Source organism: Oncorhynchus nerka, linkage group LG4 (genome assembly GCF_034236695.1).
Source record: "Oncorhynchus nerka isolate Pitt River linkage group LG4, Oner_Uvic_2.0, whole genome shotgun sequence".
NCBI classification, from domain to species: Eukaryota; Metazoa; Chordata; class Actinopteri; order Salmoniformes; family Salmonidae; genus Oncorhynchus; species Oncorhynchus nerka.
The window spans coordinates 459,975-479,898 of NC_088399.1; the positions used below are offsets into that span (position 1 = coordinate 459,975).

The window sequence follows — 19,924 nt, forward strand, 5'->3', positions numbered from 1 at the left end:
TTAAGAGGGTTAAAGGGGTTTTCTGGGTGGCAAAGCAGTATCAAATTTCAGAACGCATTAATATATCTACCTCGGTTTGGACATTTAGTAATGCAGGACTCCTCATCAAAACCATCAGGGCAGTCTCTCAATGTGTCACACAGCTGAGTTTGGGAGATGCACAAAGTAGAGCCCCGACACCTCACTGATGGACTGGTACAGACTGGCTGAGCAGGAAGAATATCTGGAACGGTTGTAGTTGGAGCCAAATAAGCTGTAGTAAGTGGAACTGGAGATTCTGTAGGGAGAGAGTATTACCAAGATAACGGACAGGCCTTTTACACTCTACCCAGAACAAGTCTAATGATGCGTTAGTTTCCCCAAAACAATTCAGCACAAAGGGTTAGACTGTAGGTAACATGTCTCAACTGCTAATATACTAGCTAGTAAACATTTTCCAACTGTCAAATCAATTAGTATTTGTCAGATACACATGGTTAGCAGATGTTTTTGCGATTGTAGCGAAATGCTTGTGCTTCTAGTTCCGACCCTGCAGTAATATACAAGTAATCTAACAATTTCACAACTACCTTATACACACAAGTGTAAAGGAATGAATAAGAATGTTGGTTGAACAGGAAGTGGCTCGGGTGGTTGTTGTCCTTGATGATCTTTTTGGCCTTCCAGTGACATCGGGTGGTGTAGTTGTCCTGGAGGGCAGGTAGTTTGCCCCAGTGATGCGTTGTGCAGAGCTCACTACCCTCTGGAGAGCCTTACGGTTGTGGGCGGAGCAGTTGCCGTACCAGGCAACAGCCCGACAGGATGTTCTCGATTGTGCATCTGTAAAAGTTTGTGAGTGTGTTTGGTGACGAGCCAAATTTCTTCAGCCGCCTGAGGTTAGGGCTGCTGCGCCTTCACCATGCTGTCTGTGTGGGTGGACCATTTCAGTTGTCCGTGATGTGTACGCCAAGGAGCTTAACTTCCCACCTTCTCCACGACTGTCCCGTCGATGTGGATAGGGGCTCCTCCGTCTGCTGTTTCCTGAAGTCCACGATCATCTCCTTTGTTTTGTTGACGTCGAGTGTGAGGTTATTTCTGACCACACTCCAAGGGCCTTCACCTCCTCCCTGTAGGCCGTCTCGTCATTGTTGGCAATCAAGCCTACCACTGTAGTGTCGTCTGCAAACTTGATGATTGAGTTGGAGGCGGGCATGGCCACGCAGTCATGCGTGAACAGGAGAGGGCTGAGAACGCACTCTTGTGGGGCCCCAGTGTGGAGGATCAGGGGGGTGGAGATGTTACCTACCCTCACCACCTGGGGGCGGCCCGTCAGGAATTCCAGGACCCAGTTTCACAGGGCGGGGTCGAGACCCAGGGTCTCGAGCTTAATGACGAGTTGGGGGTACTATGATGTTAAATGCTGAGCTGTAGTCGATGAACAGCATTCTTACATAGGTATTCCTCTTGTCCAGATGGGTTAGGGCAGTGTGATTGCATTGTCTGTGGACCTATTGGGGCGGTAGGCAAATTGGAGTAGGTCTAGGGTGTCAGGTAGGGTGGAGGTGATATGGTCCTTGATTAGTCTCGCAAAGCACGGAAGTGAGTGTTACGAAGCGGATAGTCATTTAGCTCAGTGACCTTAGCTTTCTTGGGAAGAGAAACAATGGTGGCCCTCTTGAAGCATGTGGGAACAGCAGACTGGGATAAGGATTGATTGAATATGTCCGTAAACACACCAGCCAGCCGGTCTGCGCATGCTCTGAGGACGCGGCTGGGGATGCAGTCTGGCATTGAATTGCGACTACTTTGTCTCTATACTGACGCTTAGCTTGTTTGATTGCCTTGGAGGGAATAGCTACACTGTGTAGTCGGTCATGTTTCCGGTCACCTTGCCCTGATTAAAAGCAGTGGTTTGTGCTTTCAGTTTTGCAAATGCTGCCATCAATCCACGGTTTCAGAATAGTGTTAAAATCTAAATATATCTTTCAAATTGCCATCCTTTGCTTTGACAGCTTTGCACACTTGGCATTCGCTCAACCAGCTTCACCTGGAATGCTTTTCCAAGTCTTGAGTTCCCACATATGGTGAGCACTTGTTGGCTGCTTTCCCTTCACTCTGCGGTCCAACTCATCCCAAACCATCTCAATTTGGTTGAGGTCGGGGATTGTGGAAGCCAGGTCATCTGATGCAGTACTCAATCACTCTCCGTATTGTTAAAATAGCCCTTAAACAGCCTGGAGTTGTGTTGGGTCATTGTCCTGTTAAAACAAAATGACAGTCCCACTAAGCCCAAACCAGATGGTATGGCGTATCGCTGCAGAATGCTGTGACCGTGTCACCAGCAAAGCAGCCCCACACCGTAACACCACCTCCTTCATGCTTTATGGTGGAAAAAACACATGCGGAGATCCGTTCTCGCAAAGACATAGCGGTTGGAACCAAAAATCTCCAATTTGGACTCGGACCAAAAGGACAGATTTCCACCGGTCTAATGTCCATTGCTTGTGTTTCTTGGCTCAAGCAAGTCTTTCTTATTGGTGTCCTTTAGTAGTGCTTTCTTTGCAGCAATTCGACCATGGTGGCTGGATTCGCAGTCTCCTCTGACCAGTTGATGTTGAGATGCGTCTTACTAGAACTATGTGAAGCATTTATTTGGGCTGCAATTTCTGAGGCTGGTAAATCTAATGAACTTATCCTTTGCATCAGGGGTAACTCTGGGTCGTCCATTCCTGTGGCGGTCCTCATTAGAGCCAGTTACATTATGGTGCTTGGTTTTTGCGACTGCACTTGAACTTCAAAAGTTATTGACATTTTCCAATTGACTGACCTTCATGTCTTAAATGGACAGTCATTTCTCATTGCTATTTGAGCTGTTCTTGACATATGGACTTGGTCAATTACCAAATAGGGCTCTCTTCTGTATACCCCTCCTTACATTGTCACAACGGATTGGCTCAAACACATTTCACAAATACTTTAAGGCGGCACACCTGCTAATTGAAAACGCATTCCAAGTGACTACCTCATGAAGCTGGTTGAGAGAATGCCAAGAGTGTGCAAAGCTGTCAAGGCAAAGGGTGGCTTTTTTGAAGAATTTCAAATGTATAAAATATATTTTGATTTTAACACTTTGGTTACTACATGACTCCATATGTGCTAATTCATAGTTTTGATGTCTTCACAATTATTCTACAATGTAGAAAATGGTAAAAAGAAAAACCCTTGAATGAGGGTTTTTGGTGCGTGTGCAGTTTATAAGGTACTCGTTTGAAAATGTATATGATTGTTGCAGATGTACAGTGTAAATTGTAACATGTACTATTAATAACCTTTTCTGCATATTAGTTAGGATATTTATCTATATGTGTAGTCAACAGGAGGCAGCCATGGCATCATTTTTACTAACGTTTTAGGAATATCATTTAAACTTTCAACATTCATTTCGAATGGTATTGTACTTAATCAGTAAAAACTGCTGAATGAGTCCAAAAGCGTGCTGTGCCTAAATTATTTTGATAAACCCCCCCTGCCTATTCAGTGAGCCATCATTTAAGATTCATACAAAAAACATTACAAGAATATTGATGTCTTGACTTTGTCTAAGGAAACGGTTAGCAAAATTAGGTAAATTGACAACGCACACTTTCTTTAACTGCAATGTTAATATGCATTACATGGCATTGTAGATTTGAGATGTCTTTTGACCTAATGTTACACGCTTTCAGACAATGCGCTTATTCGCGTTAAAGAAAATGCGCACTAAAATTTCAAAAGATTAACTTACGTTAACTGATTAACTCTGACAGCCCTACAAAAACATTCGATAACCTTTGTCACATTGTTGACCGTGTACTGCAAGTGGCAGTTCTGTCCGGTTCCCCATTTTTGGGACGTCATGCCATTTTACAAACACGGTCAGACACTTAGTCGATTTAGAAAACGTCCCGACTGACCAGTCAGAAATCAGACTCACCTCCACAGTCCTGTTCATCTGATCCATCCTTACAGTCCACCTCTCCATCACAAACATGGCTGTGCAGGACACACTCTCTCCCATCCTTGCACAGTGTAGAACCCATACGGCACTTCAGGGCTGCAGTTTGGGATGTTGGAGCAGCGATCGTTGGACAGCCAATCTCATCTGAGCCATCATGGCAATGAGCGCGTCCATCACAAACCAGACTCCTCTTAATACATTTCCTCCTGTCCTTACACCGGAACTCACCTGGGAGACACACATAAGAGGGACCATGAAGAAAGGTTAAGAGGGTTAAAGGGGTTTTCTGGGTGGCAAAGCAGTATCAAATTTCAGAACGCATTAATATATCTACCTCGGTTTGGACATTTAGTAATGCAGGACTCCTCATCAAAACCATCAGGGCAGTCTCTCAATGTGTCACACAGCTGAGTTTGGGAGATGCACAAAGTAGAGCCCCGACACCTCACTGATGGACTGGTACAGACTGGCTGAGCAGGAAGAATATCTGGAACGGTTGTAGTTGGAGCCAAATAAGCTGTAGTAAGTGGAACTGGAGATTCTGTAGGGAGAGAGTATTACCAAGATAACGGACAGGCCTTTTACACTCTACCCAGAACAAGTCTAATGATGCGTTAGTTTCCCCAAAACAATTCAGCACAAAGGGTTAGACTGTAGGTAACATGTCTCAACTGCTAATATACTAGCTAGTAAACATTTTCCAACTGTCAAATCAATTAGTATTTGTCAGATACACATGGTTAGCAGATGTTTTTGCGATTGTAGCGAAATGCTTGTGCTTCTAGTTCCGACCCTGCAGTAATATACAAGTAATCTAACAATTTCACAACTACCTTATACACACAAGTGTAAAGGAATGAATAAGAATGTTGGTTGAACAGGAAGTGGCTCGGGTGGTTGTTGTCCTTGATGATCTTTTTGGCCTTCCAGTGACATCGGGTGGTGTAGTTGTCCTGGAGGGCAGGTAGTTTGCCCCAGTGATGCGTTGTGCAGAGCTCACTACCCTCTGGAGAGCCTTACGGTTGTGGGCGGAGCAGTTGCCGTACCAGGCAACAGCCCGACAGGATGTTCTCGATTGTGCATCTGTAAAAGTTTGTGGAGTGTGTTTGGTGACGAGCCAAATTTCTTCAGCCGCCTGAGGTTAGGGCTGCTGCGCCTTCACCATGCTGTCTGTGTGGGTGGACCATTTCAGTTGTCCGTGATGTGTACGCCAAGGAGCTTAACTTCCCACCTTCTCCACGACTGTCCCGTCGATGTGGATAGGGGCTCCTCCGTCTGCTGTTTCCTGAAGTCCACGATCATCTCCTTTGTTTTGTTGACGTCGAGTGTGAGGTTATTTTCCTGACCACACTCCAAGGGCCTTCACCTCCTCCCTGTAGGCCGTCTCGTCATTGTTGGCAATCAAGCCTACCACTGTAGTGTCGTCTGCAAACTTGATGATTGAGTTGGAGGCGGGCATGGCCACGCAGTCATGCGTGAACAGGAGAGGGCTGAGAACGCACTCTTGTGGGGCCCCAGTGTGGAGGATCAGGGGGGTGGAGATGTTACCTACCCTCACCACCTGGGGGCGGCCCGTCAGGAATTCCAGGACCCAGTTTCACAGGGCGGGGTCGAGACCCAGGGTCTCGAGCTTAATGACGAGTTGGGGGTACTATGATGTTAAATGCTGAGCTGTAGTCGATGAACAGCATTCTTACATAGGTATTCCTCTTGTCCAGATGGGTTAGGGCAGTGTGATTGCATTGTCTGTGGACCTATTGGGGCGGTAGGCAAATTGGAGTAGGTCTAGGGTGTCAGGTAGGGTGGAGGTGATATGGTCCTTGATTAGTCTCGCAAAGCACGGAAGTGAGTGTTACGAAGCGGATAGTCATTTAGCTCAGTGACCTTAGCTTTCTTGGGAAGAGAAACAATGGTGGCCCTCTTGAAGCATGTGGGAACAGCAGACTGGGATAAGGATTGATTGAATATGTCCGTAAACACACCAGCCAGCCGGTCTGCGTATGCTCTGAGGACGCGGCTGGGGATGCAGTCTGGCATTGAATTGCGACTACTTTGTCTCTATACTGACGCTTAGCTTGTTTGATTGCCTTGGAGGGAATAGCTACACTGTGTAGTCGGTCATGTTTCCGGTCACCTTGCCCTGATTAAAAGCAGTGGTTTGTGCTTTCAGTTTTGCAAATGCTGCCATCAATCCACGGTTTCAGAATAGTGTTAAAATCTAAATATATCTTTCAAATTGCCATCCTTTGCTTTGACAGCTTTGCACACTTGGCATTCGCTCAACCAGCTTCACCTGGAATGCTTTTCCAAGTCTTGAGTTCCCACATATGGTGAGCACTTGTTGGCTGCTTTCCCTTCACTCTGCGGTCCAACTCATCCCAAACCATCTCAATTTGGTTGAGGTCGGGGGATTGTGGAAGCCAGGTCATCTGATGCAGTACTCAATCACTCTCCGTATTGTTAAAATAGCCCTTAAACAGCCTGGAGTTGTGTTGGGTCATTGTCCTGTTAAAACAAAATGACAGTCCCACTAAGCCCAAACCAGATGGTATGGCGTATCGCTGCAGAATGCTGTGACCGTGTCACCAGCAAAGCAGCCCCACACCGTAACACCACCTCCTTCATGCTTTATGGTGGAAAAAACACATGCGGAGATCCGTTCTCGCAAAGACATAGCGGTTGGAACCAAAAATCTCCAATTTGGACTCGGACCAAAAGGACAGATTTCCACCGGTCTAATGTCCATTGCTTGTGTTTCTTGGCTCAAGCAAGTCTTTCTTATTGGTGTCCTTTAGTAGTGCTTTCTTTGCAGCAATTCGACCATGGTGGCTGGATTCGCAGTCTCCTCTGACCAGTTGATGTTGAGATGCGTCTTACTAGAACTATGTGAAGCATTTATTTGGGCTGCAATTTCTGAGGCTGGTAAATCTAATGAACTTATCCTTTGCATCAGGGGTAACTCTGGGTCGTCCATTCCTGTGGCGGTCCTCATTAGAGCCAGTTACATTATGGTGCTTGGTTTTTGCGACTGCACTTGAACTTCAAAAGTTATTGACATTTTCCAATTGACTGACCTTCATGTCTTAAATGGACAGTCATTTCTCATTGCTATTTGAGCTGTTCTTGACATATGGACTTGGTCAATTACCAAATAGGGCTCTCTTCTGTATACCCCTCCTTACATTGTCACAACGGATTGGCTCAAACACATTTCACAAATACTTTAAGGCGGCACACCTGCTAATTGAAAACGCATTCCAAGTGACTACCTCATGAAGCTGGTTGAGAGAATGCCAAGAGTGTGCAAAGCTGTCAAGGCAAAGGGTGGCTTTTTTGAAGAATTTCAAATGTATAAAATATATTTTGATTTTAACACTTTGGTTACTACATGACTCCATATGTGCTAATTCATAGTTTTGATGTCTTCACAATTATTCTACAATGTAGAAAATGGTAAAAAGAAAAACCCTTGAATGAGGGTTTTGGTGCGTGTGCAGTTTATAAGGTACTCGTTTGAAAATGTATATGATTGTTGCAGATGTACAGTGTAAATTGTAACATGTACTATTAATAACCTTTTCTGCATATTAGTTAGGATATTTATCTATATGTGTAGTCAACAGGAGGCAGCCATGGCATCATTTTTTACTAACGTTTTAGGAATATCATTTAAACTTTCAACATTCATTTCGAATGGTATTGTACTTAATCAGTAAAAACTGCTGAATGAGTCCAAAAGCGTGCTGTGCCTAAATTATTTTGATAAACCCCCCCTGCCTATTCAGTGAGCCATCATTTAAGATTCATACAAAAAACATTACAAGAATATTGATGTCTTGACTTTGTCTAAGGAAACGGTTAGCAAAATTAGGTAAATTGACAACGCACACTTTCTTTAACTGCAATGTTAATATGCATTACATGGCATTGTAGATTTGAGATGTCTTTTGACCTAATGTTACACGCTTTCAGACAATGCGCTTATTCGCGTTAAAGAAAATGCGCACTAAAATTTCAAAAAGATTAACTTACGTTAACTGATTAACTCTGACAGCCCTACAAAAACATTCGATAACCTTTGTCACATTGTTGACCGTGTACTGCAAGTGGCAGTTCTGTCCGGTTCCCCATTTTTGGGACGTCATGCCATTTTACAAACACGGTCAGACACTTAGTCGATTTAGAAAACGTCCCGACTGACCAGTCAGAAATCAGACTCACCTCCACAGTCCTGTTCATCTGATCCATCCTTACAGTCCACCTCTCCATCACAAACATGGCTGTGCAGGACACACTCTCTCCCATCCTTGCACAGTGTAGAACCCATACGGCACTTCAGGGCTGCAGTTTGGGATGTTGGAGCAGCGATCGTTGGACAGCCAATCTCATCTGAGCCATCATGGCAATGAGCGCGTCCATCACAAACCAGACTCCTCTTAATACATTTCCTCCTGTCCTTACACCGGAACTCACCTGGGAGACACACATAAGAGGGACCATGAAGAAAGGTTAAGAGGGTTAAAGGGGTTTTCTGGGTGGCAAAGCAGTATCAAATTTCAGAACGCATTAATATATCTACCTCGGTTTGGACATTTAGTAATGCAGGACTCCTCATCAAAACCATCAGGGCAGTCTCTCAATGTGTCACACAGCTGAGTTTGGGAGATGCACAAAGTAGAGCCCCGACACCTCACTGATGGACTGGTACAGACTGGCTGAGCAGGAAGAATATCTGGAACGGTTGTAGTTGGAGCCAAATAAGCTGTAGTAAGTGGAACTGGAGATTCTGTAGGGAGAGAGTATTACCAAGATAACGGACAGGCCTTTTACACTCTACCCAGAACAAGTCTAATGATGCGTTAGTTTCCCCAAAACAATTCAGCACAAAGGGTTAGACTGTAGGTAACATGTCTCAACTGCTAATATACTAGCTAGTAAACATTTTCCAACTGTCAAATCAATTAGTATTTGTCAGATACACATGGTTAGCAGATGTTTTTGCGATTGTAGCGAAATGCTTGTGCTTCTAGTTCCGACCCTGCAGTAATATACAAGTAATCTAACAATTTCACAACTACCTTATACACACAAGTGTAAAGGAATGAATAAGAATGTTGGTTGAACAGGAAGTGGCTCGGGTGGTTGTTGTCCTTGATGATCTTTTTGGCCTTCCAGTGACATCGGGTGGTGTAGTTGTCCTGGAGGGCAGGTAGTTTGCCCCAGTGATGCGTTGTGCAGAGCTCACTACCCTCTGGAGAGCCTTACGGTTGTGGGCGGAGCAGTTGCCGTACCAGGCAACAGCCCGACAGGATGTTCTCGATTGTGCATCTGTAAAAGTTTGTGAGTGTGTTTGGTGACGAGCCAAATTTCTTCAGCCGCCTGAGGTTAGGGCTGCTGCGCCTTCACCATGCTGTCTGTGTGGGTGGACCATTTCAGTTGTCCGTGATGTGTACGCCAAGGAGCTTAACTTCCCACCTTCTCCACGACTGTCCCGTCGATGTGGATAGGGGCTCCTCCGTCTGCTGTTTCCTGAAGTCCACGATCATCTCCTTTGTTTTGTTGACGTCGAGTGTGAGGTTATTTTCCTGACCACACTCCAAGGGCCTTCACCTCCTCCCTGTAGGCCGTCTCGTCATTGTTGGCAATCAAGCCTACCACTGTAGTGTCGTCTGCAAACTTGATGATTGAGTTGGAGGCGGGCATGGCCACGCAGTCATGCGTGAACAGGAGAGGGCTGAGAACGCACTCTTGTGGGGCCCCAGTGTGGAGGATCAGGGGGGTGGAGATGTTACCTACCCTCACCACCTGGGGGCGGCCCGTCAGGAATTCCAGGACCCAGTTTCACAGGGCGGGGTCGAGACCCAGGGTCTCGAGCTTAATGACGAGTTGGGGGTACTATGATGTTAAATGCTGAGCTGTAGTCGATGAACAGCATTCTTACATAGGTATTCCTCTTGTCCAGATGGGTTAGGGCAGTGTGATTGCATTGTCTGTGGACCTATTGGGGCGGTAGGCAAATTGGAGTAGGTCTAGGGTGTCAGGTAGGGTGGAGGTGATATGGTCCTTGATTAGTCTCGCAAAGCACGGAAGTGAGTGTTCGAAGCGGATAGTCATTTAGCTCAGTGACCTTAGCTTTCTTGGGAAGAGAAACAATGGTGGCCCTCTTGAAGCATGTGGGAACAGCAGACTGGGATAAGGATTGATTGAATATGTCCGTAAACACACCAGCCAGCCGGTCTGCGTATGCTCTGAGGACGCGGCTGGGGATGCAGTCTGGCATTGAATTGCGACTACTTTGTCTCTATACTGACGCTTAGCTTGTTTGATTGCCTTGGAGGGAATAGCTACACTGTGTAGTCGGTCATGTTTCCGGTCACCTTGCCCTGATTAAAAGCAGTGGTTTGTGCTTTCAGTTTTGCAAATGCTGCCATCAATCCACGGTTTCAGAATAGTGTTAAAATCTAAATATATCTTTCAAATTGCCATCCTTTGCTTTGACAGCTTTGCACACTTGGCATTCGCTCAACCAGCTTCACCTGGAATGCTTTTCCAAGTCTTGAGTTCCCACATATGGTGAGCACTTGTTGGCTGCTTTCCCTTCACTCTGCGGTCCAACTCATCCCAAACCATCTCAATTTGGTTGAGGTCGGGGATTGTGGAAGCCAGGTCATCTGATGCAGTACTCAATCACTCTCCGTATTGTTAAAATAGCCCTTAAACAGCCTGGAGTTGTGTTGGGTCATTGTCCTGTTAAAACAAAATGACAGTCCCACTAAGCCCAAACCAGATGGTATGGCGTATCGCTGCAGAATGCTGTGACCGTGTCACCAGCAAAGCAGCCCCACACCGTAACACCACCTCCTTCATGCTTTATGGTGGAAAAAACACATGCGGAGATCCGTTCTCGCAAAGACATAGCGGTTGGAACCAAAAATCTCCAATTTGGACTCGGACCAAAAGGACAGATTTCCACCGGTCTAATGTCCATTGCTTGTGTTTCTTGGCTCAAGCAAGTCTTTCTTATTGGTGTCCTTTAGTAGTGCTTTCTTTGCAGCAATTCGACCATGGTGGCTGGATTCGCAGTCTCCTCTGACCAGTTGATGTTGAGATGCGTCTTACTAGAACTATGTGAAGCATTTATTTGGGCTGCAATTTCTGAGGCTGGTAAATCTAATGAACTTATCCTTTGCATCAGGGGTAACTCTGGGTCGTCCATTCCTGTGGCGGTCCTCATTAGAGCCAGTTACATTATGGTGCTTGGTTTTTGCGACTGCACTTGAACTTCAAAAGTTATTGACATTTTCCAATTGACTGACCTTCATGTCTTAAATGGACAGTCATTTCTCATTGCTATTTGAGCTGTTCTTGACATATGGACTTGGTCAATTACCAAATAGGGCTCTCTTCTGTATACCCCTCCTTACATTGTCACAACGGATTGGCTCAAACACATTTCACAAATACTTTAAGGCGGCACACCTGCTAATTGAAAACGCATTCCAAGTGACTACCTCATGAAGCTGGTTGAGAGAATGCCAAGAGTGTGCAAAGCTGTCAAGGCAAAGGGTGGCTTTTTTGAAGAATTTCAAATGTATAAAATATATTTTGATTTTAACACTTTGGTTACTACATGACTCCATATGTGCTAATTCATAGTTTTGATGTCTTCACAATTATTCTACAATGTAGAAAATGGTAAAAAGAAAAACCCTTGAATGAGGGTTTTTGGTGCGTGTGCAGTTTATAAGGTACTCGTTTGAAAATGTATATGATTGTTGCAGATGTACAGTGTAAATTGTAACATGTACTATTAATAACCTTTTCTGCATATTAGTTAGGATATTTATCTATATGTGTAGTCAACAGGAGGCAGCCATGGCATCATTTTTTACTAACGTTTTAGGAATATCATTTAAACTTTCAACATTCATTTCGAATGGTATTGTACTTAATCAGTAAAAACTGCTGAATGAGTCCAAAAGCGTGCTGTGCCTTAATTATTTTGATAAACCCCCCCTGCCTATTCAGTGAGCCATCATTTAAGATTCATACAAAAAACATTACAAGAATATTGATGTCTTGACTTTGTCTAAGGAAACGGTTAGCAAAATTAGGTAAATTGACAACGCACACTTTCTTTAACTGCAATGTTAATATGCATTACATGGCATTGTAGATTTGAGATGTCTTTTGACCTAATGTTACACGCTTTCAGACAATGCGCTTATTCGCGTTAAAGAAAATGCGCACTAAAATTTCAAAAAGATTAACTTACGTTAACTGATTAACTCTGACAGCCCTACAAAAACATTCGATAACCTTTCTCACATTGTTGACCGTGTACTGCAAGTGGCAGTTCTGTCCGGTTCCCCATTTTTGGGACGTCATGCCATTTTACAAACACGGTCAGACAGTTAGTCGATTTAGAAAACGTCCCGACTGACCAGTCAGAAATCAGACTCACCTCCACAGTCCTGTTCATCTGATCCATCCTTACAGTCCACCTCTCCATCACAAACATGGCTGTGCAGGACACACTCTCTCCCATCCTTGCACAGTGTAGAACCCATACGGCACTTCAGGGCTGCAGTTTGGGATGTTGGAGCAGCGATCGTTGGACAGCCAATCTCATCTGAGCCATCATGGCAATGAGCGCGTCCATCACAAACCAGACTCCTCTTAATACATTTCCTCCTGTCCTTACACCGGAACTCACCTGGGAGACACACAAGAGGGACCATGAAGAAAGGTTAAGAGGGTTAAAGGGGTTTTCTGGGTGGCAAAGCAGTATCAAATTTCAGAACGCATTAATATATCTACCTCGGTTTGGACATTTAGTAATGCAGGACTCCTCATCAAAACCATCAGGGCAGTCTCTCAATGTGTCACACAGCTGAGTTTGGGAGATGCACAAAGTAGAGCCCCGACACCTCACTGATGGACTGGTACAGACTGGCTGAGCAGGAAGAATATCTGGAACGGTTGTAGTTGGAGCCAAATAAGCTGTAGTAAGTGGAACTGGAGATTCTGTAGGGAGAGAGTATTACCAAGATAATGGACAGGCCTTTTACACTCTACCCAGAACAAGTCTAATGATGCGTTAGTTTCCCCAAAACAATTCAGCACAAAGGGTTAGACTGTAGGTAACATGTCTCAACTGCTAATATACTAGCTAGTAAACATTTTCCAACTGTCAAATCAATTAGTATTTGTCAGATACACATGGTTAGCAGATGTTTTTGCGATTGTAGCGAAATGCTTGTGCTTCTAGTTCCGACCCTGCAGTAATATACAAGTAATCTAACAATTTCACAACTACCTTATACACACAAGTGTAAAGGAATGAATAAGAATGTTGGTTGAACAGGAAGTGGCTCGGGTGGTTGTTGTCCTTGATGATCTTTTTGGCCTTCCAGTGACATCGGGTGGTGTAGTTGTCCTGGAGGGCAGGTAGTTTGCCCCAGTGATGCGTTGTGCAGAGCTCACTACCCTCTGGAGAGCCTTACGGTTGTGGGCGGAGCAGTTGCCGTACCAGGCAACAGCCCGACAGGATGTTCTCGATTGTGCATCTGTAAAAGTTTGTGAGTGTGTTTGGTGACGAGCCAAATTTCTTCAGCCGCCTGAGGTTAGGGCTGCTGCGCCTTCACCATGCTGTCTGTGTGGGTGGACCATTTCAGTTGTCCGTGATGTGTACGCCAAGGAGCTTAACTTCCCACCTTCTCCACGACTGTCCCGTCGATGTGGATAGGGGCTCCTCCGTCTGCTGTTTCCTGAAGTCCACGATCATCTCCTTTGTTTTGTTGACGTCGAGTGTGAGGTTATTTTCCTGACCACACTCCAAGGGCCTTCACCTCCTCCCTGTAGGCCGTCTCGTCATTGTTGGCAATCAAGCCTACCACTGTAGTGTCGTCTGCAAACTTGATGATTGAGTTGGAGGCGGGCATGGCCACGCAGTCATGCGTGAACAGGAGAGGGCTGAGAACGCACTCTTGTGGGGCCCCAGTGTGGAGGATCAGGGGGGTGGAGATGTTACCTACCCTCACCACCTGGGGGCGGCCCGTCAGGAATTCCAGGACCCAGTTTCACAGGGCGGGGTCGAGACCCAGGGTCTCGAGCTTAATGACGAGTTGGGGTACTATGATGTTAAATGCTGAGCTGTAGTCGATGAACAGCATTCTTACATAGGTATTCCTCTTGTCCAGATGGGTTAGGGCAGTGTGATTGCATTGTCTGTGGACCTATTGGGGCGGTAGGCAAATTGGAGTAGGTCTAGGGTGTCAGGTAGGGTGGAGGTGATATGGTCCTTGATTAGTCTCGCAAAGCACGGAAGTGAGTGTTACGAAGCGGATAGTCATTTAGCTCAGTGACCTTAGCTTTCTTGGGAAGAGAAACAATGGTGGCCCTCTTGAAGCATGTGGGAACAGCAGACTGGGATAAGGATTGATTGAATATGTCCGTAAACACACCAGCCAGCCGGTCTGCGTATGCTCTGAGGACGCGGCTGGGGATGCAGTCTGGCATTGAATTGCGACTACTTTGTCTCTATACTGACGCTTAGCTTGTTTGATTGCCTTGGAGGGAATAGCTACACTGTGTAGTCGGTCATGTTTCCGGTCACCTTGCCCTGATTAAAAGCAGTGGTTTGTGCTTTCAGTTTTGCAAATGCTGCCATCAATCCACGGTTTCAGAATAGTGTTAAAATCTAAATATATCTTTCAAATTGCCATCCTTTGCTTTGACAGCTTTGCACACTTGGCATTCGCTCAACCAGCTTCACCTGGAATGCTTTTCCAAGTCTTGAGTTCCCACATATGGTGAGCACTTGTTGGCTGCTTTCCCTTCACTCTGCGGTCCAACTCATCCCAAACCATCTCAATTTGGTTGAGGTCGGGGGATTGTGGAAGCCAGGTCATCTGATGCAGTACTCAATCACTCTCCGTATTGTTAAAATAGCCCTTAAACAGCCTGGAGTTGTGTTGGGTCATTGTCCTGTTAAAACAAAATGACAGTCCCACTAAGCCCAAACCAGATGGTATGGCGTATCGCTGCAGAATGCTGTGACCGTGTCACCAGCAAAGCAGCCCCACACCGTAACACCACCTCCTTCATGCTTTATGGTGGAAAAAACACATGCGGAGATCCGTTCTCGCAAAGACATAGCGGTTGGAACCAAAAATCTCCAATTTGGACTCGGACCAAAAGGACAGATTTCCACCGGTCTAATGTCCATTGCTTGTGTTTCTTGGCTCAAGCAAGTCTTTCTTATTGGTGTCCTTTAGTAGTGCTTTCTTTGCAGCAATTCGACCATGGTGGCTGGATTCGCAGTCTCCTCTGACCAGTTGATGTTGAGATGCGTCTTACTAGAACTATGTGAAGCATTTATTTGGGCTGCAATTTCTGAGGCTGGTAAATCTAATGAACTTATCCTTTGCATCAGGGGTAACTCTGGGTCGTCCATTCCTGTGGCGGTCCTCATTAGAGCCAGTTACATTATGGTGCTTGGTTTTTGCGACTGCACTTGAACTTCAAAAGTTATTGACATTTTCCAATTGACTGACCTTCATGTCTTAAATGGACAGTCATTTCTCATTGCTATTTGAGCTGTTCTTGACATATGGACTTGGTCAATTACCAAATAGGGCTCTCTTCTGTATACCCCTCCTTACATTGTCACAACGGATTGGCTCAAACACATTTCACAAATACTTTAAGGCGGCACACCTGCTAATTGAAAACGCATTCCAAGTGACTACCTCATGAAGCTGGTTGAGAGAATGCCAAGAGTGTGCAAAGCTGTCAAGGCAAAGGGTGGCTTTTTTGAAGAATTTCAAATGTATAAAATATATTTTGATTTTAACACTTTGGTTACTACATGACTCCATATGTGCTAATTCATAGTTTTGATGTCTTCACAATTATTCTACAATGTAGAAAATGGTAAAAGAAAAACCCTTGAATGAGGGTTTTTGGTGCGTGTGCAGTTTATAAGGTACTCGTTTGAAAATGTATATGATTGTTGCAGATGTACAGTGTAAATTGTAACATGTACTATTAATAACCTTTTCTGCATATTAGTTAGGATATTTATCTATATGTGTAGTCAACAGGAGGCAGCCATGGCATCATTTTTTACTAACGTTTTAGGAATATCATTTAAACTTTCAACATTCATTTCGAATGGTATTGTACTTAATCAGTAAAAACTGCTGAATGAGTCCAAAAGCGTGCTGTGCCTAAATTATTTTGATAAACCCCCCCTGCCTATTCAGTGAGCCATCATTTAAGATTCATACAAAAAACATTACAAGAATATTGATGTCTTGACTTTGTCTAAGGAAACGGTTAGCAAAATTAGGTAAATTGACAACGCACACTTTCTTTAACTGCAATGTTAATATGCATTACATGGCATTGTAGATTTGAGATGTCTTTTGACCTAATGTTACACGCTTTCAGACAATGCGCTTATTCGCGTTAAAGAAAATGCGCACTAAAATTTCAAAAGATTAACTTACGTTAACTGATTAACTCTGACAGCCCTACAAAAACATTCGATAACCTTTGTCACATTGTTGACCGTGTACTGCAAGTGGCAGTTCTGTCCGGTTCCCCATTTTGGGACGTCATGCCATTTTACAAACACGGTCAGACACTTAGTCGATTTAGAAAACGTCCCGACTGACCAGTCAGAAATCAGACTCACCTCCACAGTCCTGTTCATCTGATCCATCCTTACAGTCCACCTCTCCATCACAAACATGGCTGTGCAGGACACACTCTCTCCCATCCTTGCACAGTCTAGAACCCATACGGCACTTCAGGGCCGCAATTTGGGATGTTGGAGCAGCGATCGTTGGACAGCCAATCTCATCTGAGCCATCATGGCAATGAGCGCGTCCATCACAAACCAGACTCCTCTTAATACATTTCCTCCTGTCCTTACACCGGAACTCACCTGGGAGACACACAAGAGGGACCATGAAGAAAGGTTAAGAGGGTTAAAGGGGTTTTCTGGGTGGCAAAGCAGTATCAAATTTCAGAACGCATTAATATATCTACCTCGGTTTGGACATTTAGTAATGCAGGACTCCTCATCAAAACCATCAGGGCAGTCTCTCAATGTGTCACACAGCTGAGTTTGGGAGATGCACAAAGTAGAGCCCCGACACCTCACTGATGGACTGGTACAGACTGGCTGAGCAGGAAGAATATCTGGAACGGTTGTAGTTGGAGCCAAATAAGCTGTAGTAAGTGGAACTGGAGATTCTGTAGGGAGAGAGTATTACCAAGATAATGGACAGGCCTTTTACACTCTACCCAGAACAAGTCTAATGATGCGTTAGTTTCCCCAAAACAATTCAGCACAAAGGGTTAGACTGTAGGTAACATGTCTCAACTGCTAATATACTAGCTAGTAAACATTTTCCAACTGTCAAATCAATTAGTATTTGTCAGATACACATGGTTAGCAGATGTTTTTGCGATTGTAGCGAAATGCTTGTGCTTCTAGTTCCGACCCTGCAGTAATATACAAGTAATCTAACAATTTCACAACTACCTTATACACACAAGTGTAAAGGAATGAATAAGAATGTTGGTTGAACAGGAAGTGGCTCGGGTGGTTGTTGTCCTTGATGATCTTTTTGGCCTTCCAGTGACATCGGGTGGTGTAGTTGTCCTGGAGGGCAGGTAGTTTGCCCCAGTGATGCGTTGTGCAGAGCTCACTACCCTCTGGAGAGCCTTACGGTTGTGGGCGGAGCAGTTGCCGTACCAGGCAACAGCCCGACAGGATGTTCTCGATTGTGCATCTGTAAAAGTTTGTGAGTGTGTTTGGTGACGAGCCAAATTTCTTCAGCCGCCTGAGGTTAGGGCTGCTGCGCCTTCACCATGCTGTCTGTGTGGGTGGACCATTTCAGTTGTCCGTGATGTGTACGCCAAGGAGCTTAACTTCCCACCTTCTCCACGACTGTCCCGTCGATGTGGATAGGGGCTCCTCCGTCTGCTGTTTCCTGAAGTCCACGATCATCTCCTTTGTTTTGTTGACGTCGAGTGTGAGGTTATTTTCCTGACCACACTCCAAGGGCCTTCACCTCCTCCCTGTAGGCCGTCTCGTCATTGTTGGCAATCAAGCCTACCACTGTAGTGTCGTCTGCAAACTTGATGATTGAGTTGGAGGCGGGCATGGCCACGCAGTCATGCGTGAACAGGAGAGGGCTGAGAACGCACTCTTGTGGGGACCCAGTGTGGAGGATCAGGGGGGTGGAGATGTTACCTACCCTCACCACCTGGGGGCGGCCCGTCAGGAATTCCAGGACCCAGTTTCACAGGGCGGGGTCGAGACCCAGGGTCTCGAGCTTAATGACGAGTTGGGGGTACTATGATGTTAAATGCTGAGCTGTAGTCGATGAACAGCATTCTTACATAGGTATTCCTCTTGTCCAGATGGGTTAGGGCAGTGTGATTGCATTGTCTGTGGACCTATTGGGGCGGTAGGCAAATTGGAGTAGGTCTAGGGTGTCAGGTAGGGTGGAGGTGATATGGTCCTTGATTAGTCTCGCAAAGCACGGAAGTGAGTGTTACGAAGCGGATAGTCATTTAGCTCAGTGACCTTAGCTTTCTTGGGAAGAGAAACAATGGTGGCCCTCTTGAAGCATGTGGGAACAGCAGACTGGGATAAGGATTGATTGAATATGTCCGTAAACACACCAGCCAGCCGGTCTGCGTATGCTCTGAGGACGCGGCTGGGGATGCAGTCTGGCATTGAATTGCGACTACTTTGTCTCTATACTGACGCTTAGCTTGTTTGATTGCCTTGGAGGGAATAGCTACACTGTGTAGTCGGTCATGTTTCCGGTCACCTTGCCCTGATTAAAAGCAGTGGTTTGTGCTTTCAGTTTTGCAAATGCTGCCATCAATCCACGGTTTCAGAATAGTGTTCAAATCTAAATATATCTTTCAAATAGCCATCCTTTGCTTTGACAGCTTTGCACACTTGGCATTCGCTCAACCAGCTTCACCTGGAATGCTTTTCCAAGTCTTGAGTTCCCACATATGGTGAGCACTTGTTGGCTGCTTTCCCTTCACTCTGCGGTCCAACTCATCCCAAACCATCTCAATTTGGTTGAGGTCGGGGATTGTGGAAGCCAGGTCATCTGATGCAGTACTCAATCACTCTCCGTATTGTTAAAATAGCCCTTAAACAGCCTGGAGTTGTGTTGGGTCATTGTCCTGTTAAAACAAAATGACAGTCCCACTAAGCCCAAACCAGATGGTATGGCGTATCGCTGCAGAATGCTGTGACCGTGTCACCAGCAAAGCAGCCCCACACCGTAACACCACCTCCTTCATGCTTTATGGTGGAAAAAACACATGCGGAGATCCGTTCTCGCAAAGACATAGCGGTTGGAACCAAAAATCTCCAATTTGGACTCGGACCAAAAGGACAGATTTCCACCGGTCTAATGTCCATTGCTTGTGTTTCTTGGCTCAAGCAAGTCTTTCTTATTGGTGTCCTTTAGTAGTGCTTTCTTTGCAGCAATTCGACCATGGTGGCTGGATTCGCAGTCTCCTCTGACCAGTTGATGTTGAGATGCGTCTTACTAGAACTATGTGAAGCATTTATTTGGGCTGCAATTTCTGAGGCTGGTAAATCTAATGAACTTATCCTTTGCATCAGGGGTAACTCTGGGTCGTCCATTCCTGTGGCGGTCCTCATTAGAGCCAGTTACATTATGGTGCTTGGTTTTTGCGACTGCACTTGAACTTCAAAAGTTATTGACATTTTCCAATTGACTGACCTTCATGTCTTAAATGGACAGTCATTTCTCATTGCCATTTGAGCTGTTCTTGACATATGGACTTGGTCAATTACCAAATAGGGCTCTCTTCTGTATACCCCTCCTTACATTGTCACAACGGATTGGCTCAAACACATTTCACAAATACTTT

General features: G+C 45.2%; 1 protein-coding gene across 1 annotated transcript in view; it reads right to left on the bottom strand.

Annotated features, from left to right (window-relative positions):
• Positions 1-19,924, bottom strand: part of LOC135571358 (low-density lipoprotein receptor-related protein 2-like) — a 121,460-nt gene that overhangs the window by 66,594 nt on the left and 34,942 nt on the right. The window contains 9 exon segments of the mRNA XM_065017142.1: positions 71-277; positions 3,953-4,204; positions 4,311-4,517; positions 8,198-8,449; positions 8,556-8,762; positions 12,441-12,692; positions 12,797-13,003; positions 16,680-16,931; positions 17,036-17,242. Coding sequence (XP_064873214.1) covers positions 71-277; positions 3,953-4,204; positions 4,311-4,517; positions 8,198-8,449; positions 8,556-8,762; positions 12,441-12,692; positions 12,797-13,003; positions 16,680-16,931; positions 17,036-17,242 — 2,043 coding nt within the window.